The 19,431-nt window shown below is 38.6% G+C and overlaps 2 protein-coding genes across 2 annotated transcripts; both read left to right on the top strand.

Annotated features, from left to right (window-relative positions):
• Nucleotides 1-1,717: 1,717 nt before the first annotated feature.
• Nucleotides 1,718-2,155, top strand: LOC145010447 (uncharacterized). Its single transcript, XM_078968986.1, has one exon. It carries the CDS (start codon nucleotides 1,718-1,720, stop codon nucleotides 2,153-2,155), a length of 438 nt encoding a protein of 145 aa, XP_078825112.1.
• Nucleotides 2,156-4,846: 2,691 nt separating this feature from the next.
• Nucleotides 4,847-5,248, top strand: LOC145010446 (uncharacterized). Its single transcript, XM_078968985.1, has one exon. The coding sequence runs from the start codon at nucleotides 4,847-4,849 to the stop codon at nucleotides 5,246-5,248; it is 402 nt and encodes a 133-aa protein (XP_078825111.1).
• Nucleotides 5,249-19,431: the final 14,183 nt, after the last annotated feature.

Below are 19,431 nucleotides of genomic sequence, written 5' to 3'. Positions count from 1 at the left end.
TTAATGACTGTGAAACTAGAATGAATAGAAAAATAGGTAAAATCATGTGTGAGCTTGTGTGATGACCATTACTAAGAGGTTAAGTAAAGGACCAAATTAGTTAACCATTACAAGTCTAAATTAACCCGAATAAATAACCTAGTGAATTGAATTAAATTAGACAACTGGCCACTGTTTGAGTTAGTTTGTTCTCTAAGGATTAGTGCAATGAACGTGAATCTAACCACTTGAATCGGTAGCCAATAGAAGAATTAATCCATTGCACTATTATCATAATATCAACCATAGGATCAATTGAGTTGAACTAAATAGAAGTTCCCTTCGTCATTGAATTTAGTTGAATCTTTGCTTATCTAGTTTTTAGTTAAGCAGTCTAAGTATTAGTTGGTAAGTTTATAGTCTTGCAAAACTAGAGAAACCCCCTTTTTATTACTTGTTTTTATTTAGATAATATTAACGCTTAATTTTAATTATTTACTGTTCCCTGTGTTCGATACCCTACTTGCTTGAACTATATTACTAATCGATAGGTACACTGCCTTTCGTGTGTTTATTTTGTGTCTAAGTTAGTAGGATTAAAACTAGTTGGGTTTCACACACATCAAGAAATGATGTTACTAGGGGAGCTGCATATGCATCTACTGAAGACTTGTCTGCGGCCATGGCTATGCTAAAAACCATGGATAGGAGGATGGATAAAATGGATCAAACGATCCATGCTATTCGGGTGGGTTGTGAAAATTGTAATGGACCTCATCTTACTAGAGACTGCGACTTGGATGAAAATGGCAACAAAAAGGTGCAAGTATGTTACTCAAGTGGGGACCGATATGATGAAGACTGGCGAAAACCAAAGAAAGAGTGGCTCCCGTATGAAGATTACAAGAAGGCTAAGGAGGAGAAGTACAAGCAGAAAGGAAGAGGTTTTTACCAAAAGGAGGAGCCGGCGCAAGAAAGAAAACCAAGTTTGGAAGAAATGCTTACCAAATTTGTAGCTGCTTCAGAAAAGAGACATAACGATCACGATGCTGCCATTCAAGAAACAAGAACTATCCTTAGAAACCAGCAAGCATCCATCCGCAACATAGAAACGCAGCTGGGGCAACTTGCTCAACAAATAAACCAAAGATCACCGAGCGAACTCCCTAGTAAAACTGAAAATAACCCACGAGGCGCGTACATAAATATAATTACAAAAAGAAGTGGGAAAATAATCACTCCTCTGGCCCCTATTCAGAAAGAAGCACCCAAAGAATCACAGAAAGAGGAAGCAGAAAATCAAAATCTTCAATCTGACAGCTCTACTCGTCGAGTAGAAAATGTGGACTCGGCGAGTCCACTGCCAAATCCGAAGGATCAGGCCCTTGAAATGCTTTATCAGCCTCCAATGCCATACCTAACCCGAGCTAAGAAGGAGAAGCAGGAAGAGGAGTACCAGAAGTTTCTAGACCATATCAAGGATCTTCAAATCAACATACCCTTCATCGAAGCTATCGTACAAATGCCCAAATATGCTAAGTTCCTTAAGGAACTTCTCACTAATCGAAGGAAGATGGAGGAAGTGAAGAAGGTAGTCCTCAATTAAAACTGCTCAGCTGCTACGCTAAATAAGCTACCAAAGAAGAAGGGTGACCCGGGGAGCTTAACTTTACCTTGTCAATTTGACAACTTGGCTACCATTCATACTTTGGCCGATTCGGGAGCAAGTGTAAACCTAATGCCACATTCATTCTTCAAGAAGCTGGATATCCCGGAACCAAGACCAATTCGCATGGTGATTCACTTAGCAAACAAGACAATCACTTTCCCAAGAGGCATATGTGAAGACTTACTGGTCAAGGTGGACAAATTTGTATTTCCCGTTGATTTTATAATTCTAGATATGGAGGTGGATCCTCAAGTCCCGATCATCCTCGGAAGACCCTTCCTCAACACTGTGAGTGCTATAGTAGACATGAGGGATTCGAAGCTTACTTTGTGGGTAAGTGATGATTCAGTAACTTTTGGGGTCGATCAAGCCATGAAGTATGAAAGGAACAGTGACGACACGACATTCTCAATTAACATGCTAGATGAACTATTAGAGGAATGCATAAGTGAAGATTCCAGCAAGTCTACAATTTTTTATGAAGAGTTTGATGCAGAAAAAACTTAATGGAGAACGAAAGGCTGCTGGAAGAAGCTGAGTTTGAAGATTTGGTGAAGCAATCTGATAAATCTACTCGCCAAGTAGGGCTGAGCTACTCGCCGATTTCATCCTTAGAAAAGCCAGAATTCGTAAATGCAGCTACCAACTCGCCGAGTCCCTTACCTACACTCGGCGAGTAGAACAATCAGAACCCAAAAACTGAGCTCAAAAAGTTACCAGAACATTTGGAGTATGCTTTCCTTGAAGATGGCAACCAAAAGCCAGTAATCATAGCCCTCTGACCTGTCCAAATATGAAAAGGAAGACCTAATGCAGGTTTTGAAGAAGCAAAAGCGGGCCATAGCATGGAGCATCACCGACATCAAGGGAATAATCCCTTCTTATTGCTCTCACAAGATTAATCTGGAAGAAGGAGAAAAGACGGTTGTAGAGCACCAAAGAAGATTAAACCCAAATATGCAAGAAGTGGTCAAGAAGAAAGTGGTCAAACTCTTAGATGCGGGAATTATCTATTCCATTTCCGACAGTCCGTGGGTGAGTCCGGTCCAAGTGGTGCCCAAGAAAGGAGGGATGGCGGTCATAACCAATGAAAAGAACAAGCTAATTCCGACACGAACGGTAACTGGTTGGAGAGTGTGCATTGATTATCTAAAGCTAAACGATGCCACTCGTAAAGACCATTTTCCCTTACCTTTTATTGATCAAATGTTAGAAAGATTATCGAGCCATAGTTATTATTGCTTTCTAGACGAATTCTCGAGTTATTTCCAAATACCCATAGACCCAATGGACCAATAAAAGACCACATTTACTTACTCAAGTGGGACTTTTGCTTATAGATGCATGCCTTTTGGGCTATGCAATGCACCCGCGACTTTTCAAAGGTGTATGACAGTCATATTCCACGATATGATGGAAAAATTCATGGAAGTTTTTATGGACGATTTTTCTATTATTGGATCTTCCTTCCATAATTGTCTCACAAATCTTGAATTAATGCTTGCTAGGTGTGAAAAAACCGACTTGGTCCTCAACTGGGAGAAATGTCACTTTATGGTTAAGGAGGGTATAGTGTTAGGCCACAAGGTTTCCAAAATGTGAATTGAAGTGGATCGGGCAAAGATTGACACCATTGCCAAATTACCCTCACCAAATAATGTGAAGGGCATTAGAAGTTTTCTAGGTCACGCGGGTTTTTATCAGCGTTTTATAAAAGATTTTTTTGAAATAACTAGACCTCTAACACAATTACTCTTAAAAGATGCACCATTTAATTTTACTAAAGAATGTTTAGAGGCATTTGAATTTTTAAGGAAAAATTAACTAATGCCCCGATCATTATTGCACCAAATTGGAATTTACCATTTGAAATAATGTGTGATGCTAGTGACTTTGCATTAGGAGCTGTCCTTGGTCAAAGGGTTGATAAGCACTTTCGACCCATATATTATGCTAGCAAGACTTTAAATCCAACCCAAGAAAATTACACCACCACGGAAAAAGAATTATTAGCTGTGGTGTATGCTTTTGATAAATTCTGTCCTTATTTAGTTTTATCTAAAACAACAGTTTTTACTGACCAATCTGCTATCAAGTGTTTATTTGCCAAACAGGATGCCAAGACAAGATTGATACGATGGGTGCTACTTCTTCATGAGTTTGACATAGAGATACGAGACAAAAAGGGAACGGAGAATGTAGCAGCTGACCACTTATCAAGACTTGAAAACCCGCGATTGCAAGAAGATAGAGTTGGAGATGATTTTCTGAACGAGTATGTTATGGTGACCGTGGGAGAAGAACCATGGTTTGCAAATATATCTAATTACTTAGCTAGAAAATACATCCCAAAAGATCTCACAAGTCAACAAAAGAAGAAATTCTTTTCCGAGATAAAATATTACTTTTGGGATAACCATATCTTTTCCGAAGATGCGCGGATGGAATCATACGAAGCTGCATGTTCGGGATTGAAAGCCGGAAAATTTTCGAGCATTGTCATAGCGGGCCCACGGGTGGACATCATGGAGCACATTACACTGCAAAGAAGATCTTTGACATTGGGTTTTACTGGCCCACGATTTTTAAAGATGCAACCCAATGTTTCAAAGAGTGTGATGCTTGTCAAAGAGTGGGAAACATTTCATCTCGAAATGAAATGCCACAACATAGTCTCCAAGTGTGCGAAGTATTTGATGTGTGGGGGATCGATTTCATGGGACCATTTCCCATGTCCAAAGGCAACAAATACATATTGGTGGCGGTAGATTATGTATCCAAATGGGCGGAGGCACAAGCTTTACCAACTAATGACGGTCGGGTGGTGTTGCGGTTTTTAAAGAAGTTATTTTCAAGATTTGGAGTCTCGAAAGCTTTTATAATTGACCGAGGCACTCATTTTGCCAATGATCAACTAGAGAAGGTGCTAAGGAAATATGGGGTAACCCATAAATTTTCTACATCCTACCATCCCCAAACTAGTGGACAAACTGAAGTGACAAATCGAGCTTTAAAGTGAATCTTGGAGAAATCAGTGGGGAGCAATCGCAAAGAATTGTAGGATAAGCTAGATGATGCACTTTGAGCCTTTTGTACAACTTTCAAAACGCCTATTGGTACTACACCATATAGGTTAGTTTTTGGAAAGCAATGTCATTTGCCGGTGGAGATAGAGCATAAGCTTTTTGGGCTTTAAAGATGTGCAACTTCAACATGGAGGAGCTCAAGAGCAACCGGTTAATGCAAATGAATGCTTTTGAGGAACTTAGAAATGATGCATACACTAGTTCTTTGATCTATAAAGAGAAGACCAAGATGTGGCATGACAAGAGGATAAAAGAAAATAAAGAATTTCATGAAGGCCAAAAGGTGTTGCTCTTTAATTCAAGGCTAAAAATCTTCTCGGGAAAACTCAAGTCAAGATGGGATGGTCCTTTTCTGGTGAAGACGGTGTTTCCACATGTTGCTATAGAGCTATTGTCAAAAGATGGAACACCTTTCAAGGTCAATGGACATAGGGTCAAAAAGTATAAAGAAGGAGTCCCAAGGAATGAAGGCATGGAAGAGTTGATGTTGCTGGAAGGGATTGCAGCCACGTAGAAGGGGAAGAGTCCAACTAATGACTCCTTAAAAAGAAGCGCTTCCGGGAGGCAACCCGAGTTTTGAGTTTGCATTTTCTTTCCTTTACTTTCTTTTTAATTATTTTAGGATCTTTTTCATTCATCTTCTTCTGAGAATATAATTTCTTGAGGGCAAGAAATGCCTAGAGTGTGGGGTGGAGGGTTAAAAATGAGAAAAAACATTCAATTTTTTTTCAAACTTCAAGGTTTACTCGCCGAGTAGGTACGTGTACTCGGCGATTACTTGCCAAAGTAACCCATAAAACGCGTAAATGCAGTTCTACTCAGCGAGTAGATCTTTTCTACTCGGCGAGTAGCCAACTTACACAGATGGTTTATAATCTGTAAAATAAGGGTTTTCACCCATTTAACCCATACACTCACCGTGCACAACCTCCTTCAAGCAATCTCTGTGATTTCTTCGACTTTTTGCTTAATCCTTGACTTTCAAGGGAAAATGTGTGATATTTACACTTAAAACTCATCAAAGGTTCAAGCTTTATCACTGATTTGCCCCTATTTTGTCTAAATTCGGATTTAGGGGTTTCCTCAAATTCTAGGGTTCTAATTTTACCATGAATTAGGTAATGTTAGGAGAAATTTCTTTTGGATTAATGGTTATTTGACTTAGTACAGCAAACCCCTATGCAAAATTGGGTGTTTTGGACAACCTATATGTGTTCGACAGAATATGGTCCCGATGTTCATCCTACTCGCCGAGTAGGACATGAACTCGACGAGTAGGAGGCTATACAGATTTGTTTATTCGATTTTAATTGCTAGGTGTTGTTTGTTTGTGCTTTCTTAATGTTGTTATGCAGATACCATGTTCAAAAGAGGTCAATCTTCAAGAAGGGGAAGCCAAGGGGACATCCCGTGGCTCTCATTCCGCCAAATCACGTCCAAATCGTCTCAAGCTCGTGCCAAAAACAAGTTAAAGGCATTGAAACAGAAAGAGATTCATTTACCCAACGCAGTGGACATGGATTGGTTGTGGAAAGTTGGTTTAGAAGAGGAGCTGACACCATATTTGGTGAAGGAATGCAATTTGGGGGATTCAACCATCATATGTGATGGTTGGTTACAATTATTCAAGATACAAGAACTGGTCTATGCTGAATTGTGTTGGGAGTTTTTTGTTACCATCTCATTCTGAGGTGGTAGTGAGTACTACAATCCCAATATAATTTTCTTTTCTCTTGGTGGGGAGCTGCGACAATGCAACATGGCTGAATTTTCATGGAGGCTTGGGATTTATGAGCAAAGCACTATGTTGACTGAGGATTTTGAAGCCTTCTTGGAGAATTGCCACAAGGATCTTCCCGATGTAGTGATTGCTTCTACCTGGTTGAATACTATTGCTAACCGGGTGTATATCCCGTCTACCGCTCAAGAGGTTCACATTCGTTAGCCCATCCACCGTCTCATTCATCGTTTCGTGGCGAGCACGATAAATATGCGGAAGGATTGGGACAAGGTTCCAACCCTTAACATCTTCTATCTTTGGAGTATTATTAATCCCGATGTTTTCTGCAATCTCCCCTTCTGCATAGCCAAGTATCTTGCAGAAGGGGCGGTTAAGGAGAAGGTTAACTCCAAGATTAATGGAGGAATGTTTGTGACAAGGCTTGCCAGGTTGTTTGGGATATTAGATTTGCAAGAGGCAAGGGCGCTGACGGTCATTTATCCCCCTCCGTTCAACACCGCATTATATAGGAGGGCAAGGATTGTGGAGAAGTTTGGTGATTATTTTTCCATTCCACATGCGGATGAGCCGGCAATCCCCGCGGAGTCGGGAAGGCGAGTAAGGCAACAAAGCGAGCGGGTACGAGAAGACCCACCGGTTATTCCGGTGGAGGAAGAGAATGATGGATGGAATCAAGTGGAGTACCGGCGCTATTTGGATGATAATGAACGAGGGGTTAATTATAACAATCAATCATTTGAATACCTCTTTGAGCAAATGAACATCGCACCGAGACCCCGTCCGGGATATCCCTACATTATTAGTTGGGAGGAAAGAATTATGAGGGGTAATGAAGGAGGAGGAAGCGAAGCCGGATGGGCTGACATGGAGGAAGAGGATTGAGGACTTTATGTTTTATATTTTGTGTTTTTATTTATGGTGTTTTGATTTGAACAATTGTTAAACTTGGATGATTTGTTTTTTAGGACTTTCATTACTTTCACTTTTAGTTGTTTATTTTTCAGGAATGGAAGGTTCGGAAGCATAATAAAGTGTTAAGGGTCAAGTAAGGAAGTGAGTGATGTTCAAGAAAGAGTGCGAAGTTTTGTCCTTAGGATTGACTCCGTTAGAGTTGAGAGTAATGGAGGGTGTTGCTGTTGGAAGGTTTAGAGAAAGGGTCAGTGAAATATTCAAATTCAAAACCTAAGTCAAGAAGAACACAAGCTGGATCAGTTTTGGCAATACAACACCTACTCGCTGAGTGCACAAATTCTACTCAACGAGTGCATGGGGACTTACACGTAATAGTTGCAAGTTAAAAGATACTCGCCGAGTACACGACACTACTCGCCGAGTAGATTGACAATTTTTGAGTTCCAGAGCTGTTTTGAGCACTTTCATTGCAGTACTTGTCCATTTTTCATGAAGAGTTGTTACTGGAGATTTCTAAGAAGCTTTTTCCTTGATATTTCCGAGCTGTCAACCACACGAGACGCATGACACCCAAGACATGGATGATATGTTCCCATGTCTAAAGTCAATTCAAGATGGAGCTGAAGAAAAGAGTTATCAACCTATCGACTGCTACCCCAGGGGAGTTTGTTCCAATTCTCTCTATAGTTTGCATTGTTATTTTTTGCATGATATGCAATGAGGGCATTGCATAAAATAAGTGTGGGGTAGGGGGTTGGTCACATATTAGAAAATTTAGAATCTTAATTTAGGCTAATTTTAAAAAATTGTTGCATACCAAAAATATTACTTAGGAATTAATTTAGAAAATTTTGGTAAAAGAAATTAGGGTTCTATGTTAAAATTGTGTTGATAATTGCATGAAAAGCCAAATGTTTAGTTGAGCCTATATACGTTCTAGTGCATTTGTGGCTTCCTTATTCCAGTGAAATCATGGGACAAAAACACGACCTCGCTCAACCTGAGGGATGCAATATGTTTAGCATCGTGTACTAGAAATGTATCCAGGAAAATTATTATCGTTAACCAATAAAGGTTGAAGTTGAGTGCCCCTGCTTAAGCATGTAGGGATTTGAGTGAAAAAGTGAGGTACATGTATAAAAAAGAGAGAGAAAGTTACAAGAAAAGTTGAAGAATTTTTGGAGCATCAAAGTCAAATATCAAACATGAAGATCAAAAATTCCAAAGAAATTCAAAAGGTGAAGATACCAAAAACCAAACAACAAGGTGGTGAATTCAAAGAGATCAAAGATCAAATGTCAAAGAAATAGAGAATTCTAAAGAGCTCCAATGTGGTATCATTAAATTGTAATTATCTAGATTATGTATGCTTGGGTTGCTCAACCAAAAATACCTTGAGGTTAAGAGGTTTTCTGAGGATGGATTCGGAGGGATGCATAAAATGAGCATAGTTCGGGGTGAATGGGCGAATGTTTATGAGGATTGTGAGTATTTGGAGTATGGGGATATTTAGGACAATTTTAGACACAAATGCATGCGTTGCGGCCTTGGCATAATGGCTAGGTTAGATTGGAGTTGTCATATGTGGTTCTAATATGTTAAAATTCAGTTTTGCTTGGGGGCAAGTAAAAGTCAAGTGTGGGGTATTTTGATATGTGCATAATTAGTTAATTATTTAGCATACATTTTTATTCATTTTTAACTAATTATGTGTATAATGTGGACCAAAAGGTACTTAATAATGCTTAAATTTTGTTTTTAGTCCAAAAGACATGCTTGGGAGTGAAAAGGAACAAGGGGAAGCAATTAGAGATCAAAGAATGAAGAATGAGGGACAAAAGCTTAGCTACTCGGCGAGTACACTAGAATATTCTAGAAGATAAGTCAAGACTCCTGGTATAAGACGGATAACAAGCGTCTACTCGGCGAGTTGGGTCTGCTACTCGCCGAGTACACCCTGTTTTGTGATCATTATAAATATCAAACTATTATCCGAATGGAAAAGACTTTTGGCGATTTTGAGAGATGAACCTGCGAAAAAGAACCCTTGGAGGAGCTAAGGAACCCTAACCTTAAATCCTTTGAAGAATCAAGGCAATTAGGTTATTCATTCCACTTAGCTTTAGGAATTAAGTATGTTTAGCTTAGTTAAATTTTCTTTTGAGATTGTTTTTGTTATGACTATGAACTAAATTTGTTTTGTTTCTGTTGGGGAAGACCAATTTACTCCTATGGTTTAGAATATAATTTTTGATTGATTGTTATTTGGTGATTTTATTGAATTAAGTTTGTTAAAGAACCTTATGCATTAATGACAACTATTTTCTATTAATTGGAAGGTAATTAAGCTGATGAACATCTCTTAATTATTAACCCCATATGTTATGAGAACACTTTATCATATGCTTCAGAATAATGAATATGAAATTAGGATTAATTAGAGAATGGGTAAATTAATGTGTGAGCTTGTTTGAGAAACCAACAAACAAGAGGTTAATTAAAACACCAACTTGATTAACCAATTACAAATCTTATTTAATCCAAACAATTGAACTAGGGAATTAATTAGTTTAAACAATTGGCCACTGCTTGAATTGATTAATTGTCTAAGGGTTAGGAGTAATGAACATGAACCTAACCACTATAGTTGGTAACCAATAATAATTAATTTATCATTTAAATAACCATAGGAGTGAATTGGTTGAACCTAAACAGAAACCCTTTAATAAATTTGGTGAATTTGTCATTTGCTTTAATTGTTTAGTTAGTTAAGTGTTTAAATGCTTTGTTTAAGTTTCTAGTCTTGTAAAACTAGAGAAAAAAACCCTTTTACTTTTATTACTTGCTTAGATAAAATTAGTTATTTGATTAATTTCCGTTCCCTGAGTTCGACACCCTACTTATCCAACTATAGCACTAAAAGACAGGTTCACTGCCTTTGTGTGCTTAATTTATTAACTAAAAGTAGGATTAAAACTAGCTCATTTCACACACATCAAAAATATAGGATTTTCGAGGAGATACAAACATTTACAAACTTCTACATCAAACATTTACGACAAACATTTACAAACTTATACATCAGACACTTACAAACATTTTCATACAAAAAATGACACTAAAATGCTTATGAACTCACCAACTTTAAAGCTGATCAACTCTTTCAAAATAACTTGTATTCTCAGGTCATCAGTAGACAAGTACCGATGCCAGCTTTTGAGAAGATGGAGCTTGTTCAAGACTCATATTTTATTTTGATTCATATTTTTAGTGTCTTATAAACTTCATAGAACACACTTGTATTAAATTATATTATTATTTGAATGGATGATGTTCTTGCTTGTTTACTACTATGCTTTGTTGTGATACTGTACATGACGTCCTCCACCTCCAAACATTTACGCCGTTCTTGGTTTTCGGGTGTGACATAAAAACCTAAGACCATAAAATGGTGTTTGTATAGTTTTGTTTTCACATCCAAAAAAATTATGCCAAATTTAAACTTTTCCAATCATAAATAAAACAAAATAGTATTTGTTTACAAATCATTATTCATCAGAGTGTCCGAATAACCAGATCATAAGGATGAGGAGCGGTACGGTCACGTCTTCGCCTTGCTATGATCTCCTGAAGTACCTGAAACAATAAAGTGAAAACTACAAGCCCGAGGGCTTAGTGAGCTACCCCTAAAATACCAATACCACGCTGATAATACCATATCAATAACAGGCAATCAACAACATGCATACTGGGCCATCAGCCTGACTGGACTGCCCTACAAGGCCTATAGTCTATCTAAATCTATCCAGAGCCTTTGGCATGACTTGCCATGTGGGCCTACAGCCTCCCCGGACCGCTCATAGGGTGTGTTGGCCTTCAGCACAAAGAAGGACCGCCTAAACCCAAGCAATAAGCAAATAACCAATGTGCGCATAGCTAACATATACTGGCATATACAACATCAAACATATCTATTTCACTGATCATCACTCATAGCAATCTCTCATAACTAGAGCACCAGACTAGCAGGTCACTAACATACTCATCCCTACAGACCATAAGAGCATAGCATACTGTCTATCATGATTCAGACCTAACAGGTCATAACCACATGCAGCATACATAACAATAACAGCAAAAGGGCCGACCTTTGTGCCTTAGACCCTATTAATATAGTGAGGATAACTCACCTTGCAGATGTCGACTCGGTAGATGAACCCCAACCCTCGGATCATTGTCAAAAACTCCACCACCTATTACCATAATATAATCATACCCATAAGTTCCCAACCTTTCAAGGTACCCCAACAGCCAACTAATCAAACCCTGGTCCAAGTCAAAGTCATCAGTCAAGGTCAACAGTCCATGTTGACCGTAACTCGCCGACCCTCAGCTACTCGTCGAGTTTCTTAAAGTGCTTGTCCACCCGCCGAGTCACCGGAGTGACTCGTCGAGGTCCTTCGGTTTACGATCGAAAACCCTAAGGCGGCTCGTCGGGTTCACTCTTGAAACTCGACGGTTACACACACATACATAAATTAGGGAAACCTCAACCGACTCATCGAGTTGTTCATCCAACTCGTCGGGTCTAGGCCTATCTTCATATGACTTGCCGAATTCCTTCAGTCCTTAAGCCATACCGACTCTTTTAAGCCATGTAGTGGCTCCAAATTATAGATCCAAGCTTCTAAGGCATGCATTTCACTTAAAGTTGCAAACTTTACGTGCATGCAAGGCTAAAAAGCTCTTAATGTCAAATCCAAGCTCACAATGGGGGTTTCATACTCAAGGAGGCTTCATACAAGACCAGGATCAGAGCTTTATGACTCTAGAACCCAAGAAGGGTCCAGATCGAAAGTTACAACTTCAGATCTAGCTCATATCCCACACTATCATCTCAATCAAACCATAAAAACCCTAAATATCAACCAAATGAAATCTAAAAGGAAAATGAAGTAAAGGTGACGACTTGATACGTCCAAATGATGCTAACTGAGGTAGATTTTTGATTCCCACGCCTTCCTTGCTCCTAGTCTCTTGCCCTCCAAGTTCTTCCTTTCCAAAAACCTCCTTTCTAAAGCTTAAGATAGACAAGGATGAAGCACCACATGGATTACGGTTTTCTGAGCTCTTAAAGGACTATAAAGAGGAAAAGGAGGCGTATGCTTCCTTAAATAGGGTGCAAAACCCCGGGATCTAGGGTTTCTTTTGCCAGGTCCTACTCGTCGAGTTCTTCATGTACTCGGCGTGTAGGCCACTAAATAGGCGATCCCACCCCACTGCTACTCGATGAGCAGGGCAACCAACTCGTCGAGTATATCTTAAAACCAAATAAACCTTCATTTAAATCAATACCTGAGAATCGGGGCATTACATTCGTAACAGCAGAAATGTATATGTATTCCGTAAATTTTACTGTGGAGTTAATCTCTATGTGAGTCGTTATAACCATGCTTGATATGACGGATCTGCCTGTCATTACGTTTTTCAGGCGTCGTCTTGTTTAAGGTAAGACATTTGTCACCATAGACTGACCTTGTCTAGTTGTAGCGAACAACTCAGGTGCGGGGCTGTCAACCCCGTATAGATCTATACACAAACTCTCGCTCTCCCTTCAAGAGACTCTGATTATAACTACGGGACTTAAGGTTGTACACTAGGTAGGAACGAATGAAAGAACGTCTCACAAGAACCTTAACTAAATTTTCGCGAAGAATGTATCATATTGTTTACCGTTTTAAAATAATGAACAAGTATGCATCTGATCACAAAGCATTGGTTATGAAAATACCATTTGTTTTTATCAAAGCGTCAACTATTGTTTGTTATTGGTCATATTAACATAAAATGTGACCTGAGGCCCAATAAGAAAATAAATGGGCCTATAAGGCCCAAATAACATGTAATGAGAACACAAGGCCCATTAAGGAATGGAAATGACGTAATTAACCCAATTATTATTATAATGCATTATTTAGCTCAATTAATATCAAAATGACATGAAAAGTCCACTTTTATTGAAATTGACATTCTCGGCTCAATAAACCGAGAATTTACATTATAACTCCATTTTTTATAAAAACGACACTTTAGACCCATTAAGACCGAAAGTTTACATTTAAGGGCCCATTTTGAATAAAATGACATTTTTAGCTCACTTTTGTTAGAAATAACTTTTTCGGCCCAAATATATTGGAAATGACATTTTTGGCCCAAATTTAATGGAAATGACATTTTAAGTCCATAAAGGCCAAAATTTATATTTTAGGCCCATGAAAACCGTGATTATCTAATTAAGGCCCATTTTTATGAAAATTGACCATTTTAGCCCATCAAAACCATGATGGCCCAAATAAAAGACCGTTTTGCAAAAATTAACACTTTCAGCCCCTTTAAAACCGTGAATATCATAAAGATCCATTTTTGTCTAAAAATGACTCTTTTGGTCATCTTAAAACCGTGAGTTAACAAAAAGGCTTCACTTTTTGTTTATTTGTCAAATATGGCCCCTCATACGGTTTTATTTAGTTTTCAAGTATTTCTTAACATGTTTGATCCTTTCAACTTCATAGTAAGTTACATAAAGTGGTTTAGTTTACAAACATCACCAAGTTTTAGTAGATATCTTGAGTTTTTATGAAGTTTTAACATGTTTTCATAACATATAACATGAATACACACACACACATACTGTGACACCCCCATTTTCACGGCCAGAAAAGACCGATTTTGTTTATGCTTTGTTTGAAAATCAGAGTAACATTTTAAATAAAAGTGTTGCGGAATTTGTCCCAAAACAAAATATGATAAAGATTTATCAAAAGCATTTCCATAGAAATGTATTTCATTAAAAAGACTCGGGATGTCATGTTCGCTACAGATCATAAGCATAAACAATACAACATAAGCCTTACTACATTATTTCATAACTACAGTCCTATATCCGTAATCACTCATCCAAAACATCACATCTTTGCTCGAGCGCCACTACCTGGAATACATAAAACTGAGTGGGTTAGGCTTGGGAGCCTGGTGAGCACATAGATTTTTCAACCCACAATAAATAAGTTTATTAAAGTCATCAATCAACAATAACCCGATTACCCGTTCCTGTTATCCTTACTTTTACGTTCCTAAACACCTATCATAAGGGACCTAGCCTAAGGATCATCATCGGGATGGACACTACTACTAAGGGGATTCCTCTGCAATAAATGTCCTTAAGGCAACCATGTGGGGGATGGAGTACACCAATGAACACATTGTTCACAAACACCTACAGGTTGCGAGCCTGCTAGCGTTCCACTGGACTGTCTAGAAGAATCCGTGGTCGTCATCCATACTCCGCTAGATAATTGAATCAACAAAATCAACATCGAGGCCTCTCATCATTTTATCACACATCACCTATTACATCTACCCATGTTTTACCCCAACATTTTTTTTTGTAGATATAAAATACATATACAGTTCAAATCATTGAAAACATGTATAAAAATGTTCATCCAGCATAGATAGCAAGTATTCAGATAATATGCACACATAGCACGTAATTTATATAAAATACTTCATATCTATGTGTAAGCTGAAAGTAACTATGCACTCACTTGTTAAAGTGATGATTCCAAAATCGGGCAACGCTTGCTTCTAACGATTCTATTTTCCTTCGACGAAACCTAGCATTATTATCGCTAAATTTTAGTCTAATATTTACCGTGATCAAATATTAGTTTTAGTATTATTATTATTATTATTATTATTATTATTATTATTATTATTATTATATAAGCGTTAAACAATATTTTTCCAACCACTATGTACAGATAGGGACCAGACATAAAACACCAGAGGGCAGGACCATTTTGGCCTATAGCACTTCTGAAATCCAACAACCCTATGCGGCCCTTTAAACCAGATTCCCCGTACCACGAGTAGTTAAAAAAAATATTATAATGACACTTATGTAAGTTATAATAATAGCTCAAATATGTATTATAAGTTCATAATAACAATACTAATTTTAAATATAAGCTATATTAGAATAGGGTAAGCATAACTTACTTACAAGGGGGTTTTAGCTAGGATTCAGGCTCTGTAGGGGCAGAACTTCTTCGCTGAACTTTTCTAAGAAAGATTCGTGCAGCGCTTCAGCGCTCACCTTACTATACTAAACTACAGAAAGAGAAGTCGAATCACGAGGGACCGAAATGCTCGGGGGATAAGGAGAGAAAGACTCTTGAATCAAGAGAATGGTGCAAGAAATATGAGAGCCCAAGACTCTTATTTATATTAATTGAATTTTCAAAAACTACCCTCCATTATTACTTAATGACCTTTTAGTTATTTAAACAACTAAACACCCCTCTATAATACTATTTTAATTGGATTTAATGATATTTGTACTAAACTAATGGCGAAAGAACTCAACATTAGTTTTATAATGACCGCATCGTCGATACCTTTCTAATGATATATACATATGTATATATATGTGTACGTATACATGATTTATACTTTATTTTAATTCGTAAATATGCTATTATAATTTGTAACTCGTTCATCGAACTCCGTTTTTGACGTTCTTTATATCCACGCATAGGTGGAGACGTACTCTACAACTTTCATTTAGACTCCGTCGGCTAATTTTGACTTTATTTTTAATGTTATATTTTTAACAGGCCGGGACAAGATTGGTCCATTAAAATCTCATAACTTCTTCATACGAAGTCAGATTTGGGCGTTCTTTTTATGGACACTCTCAGTTTAACATATTCTATGACTTTCATTTATATTTCTAAGGCTAAAAGTCGCTCTATCATAAGTTCACTATTTACGTTTCCCGGTGTCGTGCCGGTTCCATCGTGAAACTTCGACAAGTCATAACTTCTTCGTTATAACTCGGATTTCGGTGTTCTTTATATCCTCGGAATCCTTTTTTTCGACCACTACAACTTTATGTAGAGATATCGAGCTTATCTCACACTTAAATTTTGATGCTTATTTTTATTCTTTATTAATTATACATTTATAATTAAATAATAAACACATAAATACACATAATTTACATAATTCTCAAATATTTCATCTTTATTAATTCAAAAAGAGTTACAATAGTTGACCTAGACTATTACATTGTTAAAAATGCTTAGCCCCGAAACCCGGGCGTTACAATTCTCTCCCTTTTAGGATGATTCCGTCCCGAAATCATGCATTAGCAAACAAATGTGGGTGGCGACTCATCATGCCACTTTCTGTTTCCCAAGTGAGATTCGTCCCATTCGAATGTTTCCATCGGACTAGCACTAATTCGACCATCTTGCATCATAACTTCTTAGTTTTACGGTCATTGATTGCCTCAGGCTCTTTAATCAGCCTCTTGTTCTCATCCATCCTTAACTCTAAGATCAGGATTATGTCGGGAACTTCTCCCGTGACTTTCCTCAGATAACACACATGGAAGGTGTTATGAATACCGAGTTCTTCGGGCAATTCCAACTTGTAAGCTTGGTTCCCAATCTTCTGAAGAACTTTGAAGGGACCAATGAACCTTGGACTCAACTTCCCTCGTTTCCCGAATCTTATAAGTCCCTTCCATGGTGAGACTTTAAGCAAAACGGAATCCCCAACTTCAAAATTCATTAGTCGTCTTTTCTTGTCAGCGTAGCTTTTTTGACGATCTTGAGCTGCTAACATCCTTTCCCTAATCACTTTTAACTTCTCAACAGTCTCATGGACTATCTCGGGGCCCATAAACTGCTTCTCTCCAGCTTCAAGCCAAAAAGATAGTGTACGACACTTCTGTTTAAACAAGGCTTGATAAGGCGCCATCTTGATGCTCGAGTGAAAACTATTGTTGTAGGAAAATTCTACCAGAGGTAAGTGCTCGTCCTAGTTCCGTTGGAACTCGAGGGTACATGCTCTCAGCATATCTTCCAGTGTCAGAATCGTTCTTTCACTCTGACCATCAGTCTGCGGATGGTAAGCCGCACTCAAACATAATTTCGTACCCAATTCCTCTTGTAGACTCCTCCAAAACCTCAACGTGAAACGACTATCGCAATCTGATATAATCGTAAGAGGAACACCGTGAAGTCTTACAATTTCCTTCACGTAAGCATTTGCGAGCTTATCCATAGACCACTTCTCGTTGGCTGCTATGAAGTGTGCACTCTTGGAGAAACGATCCACGACTACCCAAATCATGTCGTGTTCGTTCTTCGTCCTGGGCAGTTTAGTCACAAAATCCATGGTGATGTCTTCCCATTTACCCATGGGTACAGGTAAGGGTTCTAAACTCCCATAGGGTTTCTGATGTTGTGCCTTAGATCTCGCACATGTCACAAACTCGGCCACATACTTCGCAACATCGAGCTTCATCGTCGGCCTCCAGTAGTAGGGTTTTAGGTCCCTATACATTTTAGTGCTACCGGGATGAATCGAGTACATGGTCTTGTGTGCCCCTTCCATCAGAAGGTCTCTTATTCCTCCCGTCTTAGGTTCCCAAATCCGATCATGGAATACCTTCAGTCCTCGACTGTTTGTACCGAACATTAACGTTTTTCCCAAACGTTCTTCCTTTCGGTCATTCTTTTCTAAAGCTTCTTCTTGAGCTTTCCTGATACTTTCCACAATCGTCGAGATGACTTCAATTCTCAACGCTCTTGGCCTTTTCCTTTCAAGATTGACTTTCCGACTAAGAGCATCAGCAACAACATTTTCTTTACATGGGTGGTAAAGTATCTGACAGTCGTAGTCCTTGAGTAGTTCTAGCCAGTGTCGTTGCATCATGTTCAACTCCTTCTGATTAAAGAGATACTAGAGACTCTTATGATCAGTGAACAACTTACACTTCATGCTGTAGAGACAATGCATCCATATCTTTAGAGCAAATACTACCGCCGCCAACTCCAAATCATGAGTTGGGTAGTTCTTTTCGTTCTCTTTCAACTGTTGAGATGCGTATGCTATCACCATTTCTCTTTGGGTCAGAACACAACGCAACCTGACTCCAGATGTGTCACTGTAGCCCGCGAAGTCTTCAACTCCATCAGGTAGAGAAAGTATCGGTGCTTCACATAGCTTCTTCTTCAGCTTCTCAAAAGCTTCTTCATGCTTCTCATTCCACGTATATGTAACTCTTTTATGGGTCAAAGCTGTCAATGGAGATGCTATCGAAGAAAAGCCTTGGATAAATCATCGGTAATATTCAGCTAATCCTAGAAAGCTTCGAATCTCTATGGGACTTTTTGGTCGTTTCCACTTTATCACAACTTCGATTTTTGTGGGGTCAACCATTATCCCTTCTTGGTTAACCACGTGACCCAAGAACTGGACTTCTCGTATCCAAAAATCAAACTTGGATAACTTAGCGTAAAGCTTCTCCTTCTTTAACACTTCCAACACTTCCTGTAGATGCTTGCCATGCTCCTCTTGGCTTTTCGAGTAGATCAGAATGTCGTCAATGAATAGTATCACAAATTTATCGAGGAACGGTTTACAAACCCTGTTCATCAAAACCATGAATGTTGCAGGAGCATTGATTAATCCAAATGACATAACCAAGAACTCATAGTGTCCATATCTTGTTCTGAATGCAGTCTTCTCGATATCCTACTCTCTCACCTTCAGCTGATGATATCCTGACCTAAGATCGATCTTTAAGAAGTAGCTCGAACCTTGCAACTGATCGGATAGGTCATCAACCCTCGGCAATGGATACTTGTTCTTCACTGCTGCTTTGTTCAGCTCTTGGTATTCTATACACATTCTCATGCTTTCATCCTTCTTCTTCACAAATAACACCGGAGCTCCCCAGGGTGATGAACTAGGTCGAATGAAACCGTTCTCCAACAGCCCCTGAAGTTGCGTCATAAGCTCCTTCATCTCCATCGGTGCTAATCGATATGGTGCTTTTGCTATTGGGGTTGTACCTGGTAACAAGTCAATCCGAAATTCTACTTGTCTATCAGGTGGTAATCCGGGAAGATCTTCGGGAAAGACTTCCGGATAATCACATATGACAGGTATGTTCTGTACCTCCTTCT

This window comes from Lactuca saligna, chromosome 8 (genome assembly GCF_052625555.1).
Source record: "Lactuca saligna cultivar CGN05327 chromosome 8, ASM5262555v1, whole genome shotgun sequence".
NCBI lineage: Eukaryota > Viridiplantae > Streptophyta > Magnoliopsida > Asterales > Asteraceae > Lactuca > Lactuca saligna.
This window is presented reverse-complemented; position numbering and strand designations above follow the sequence as displayed.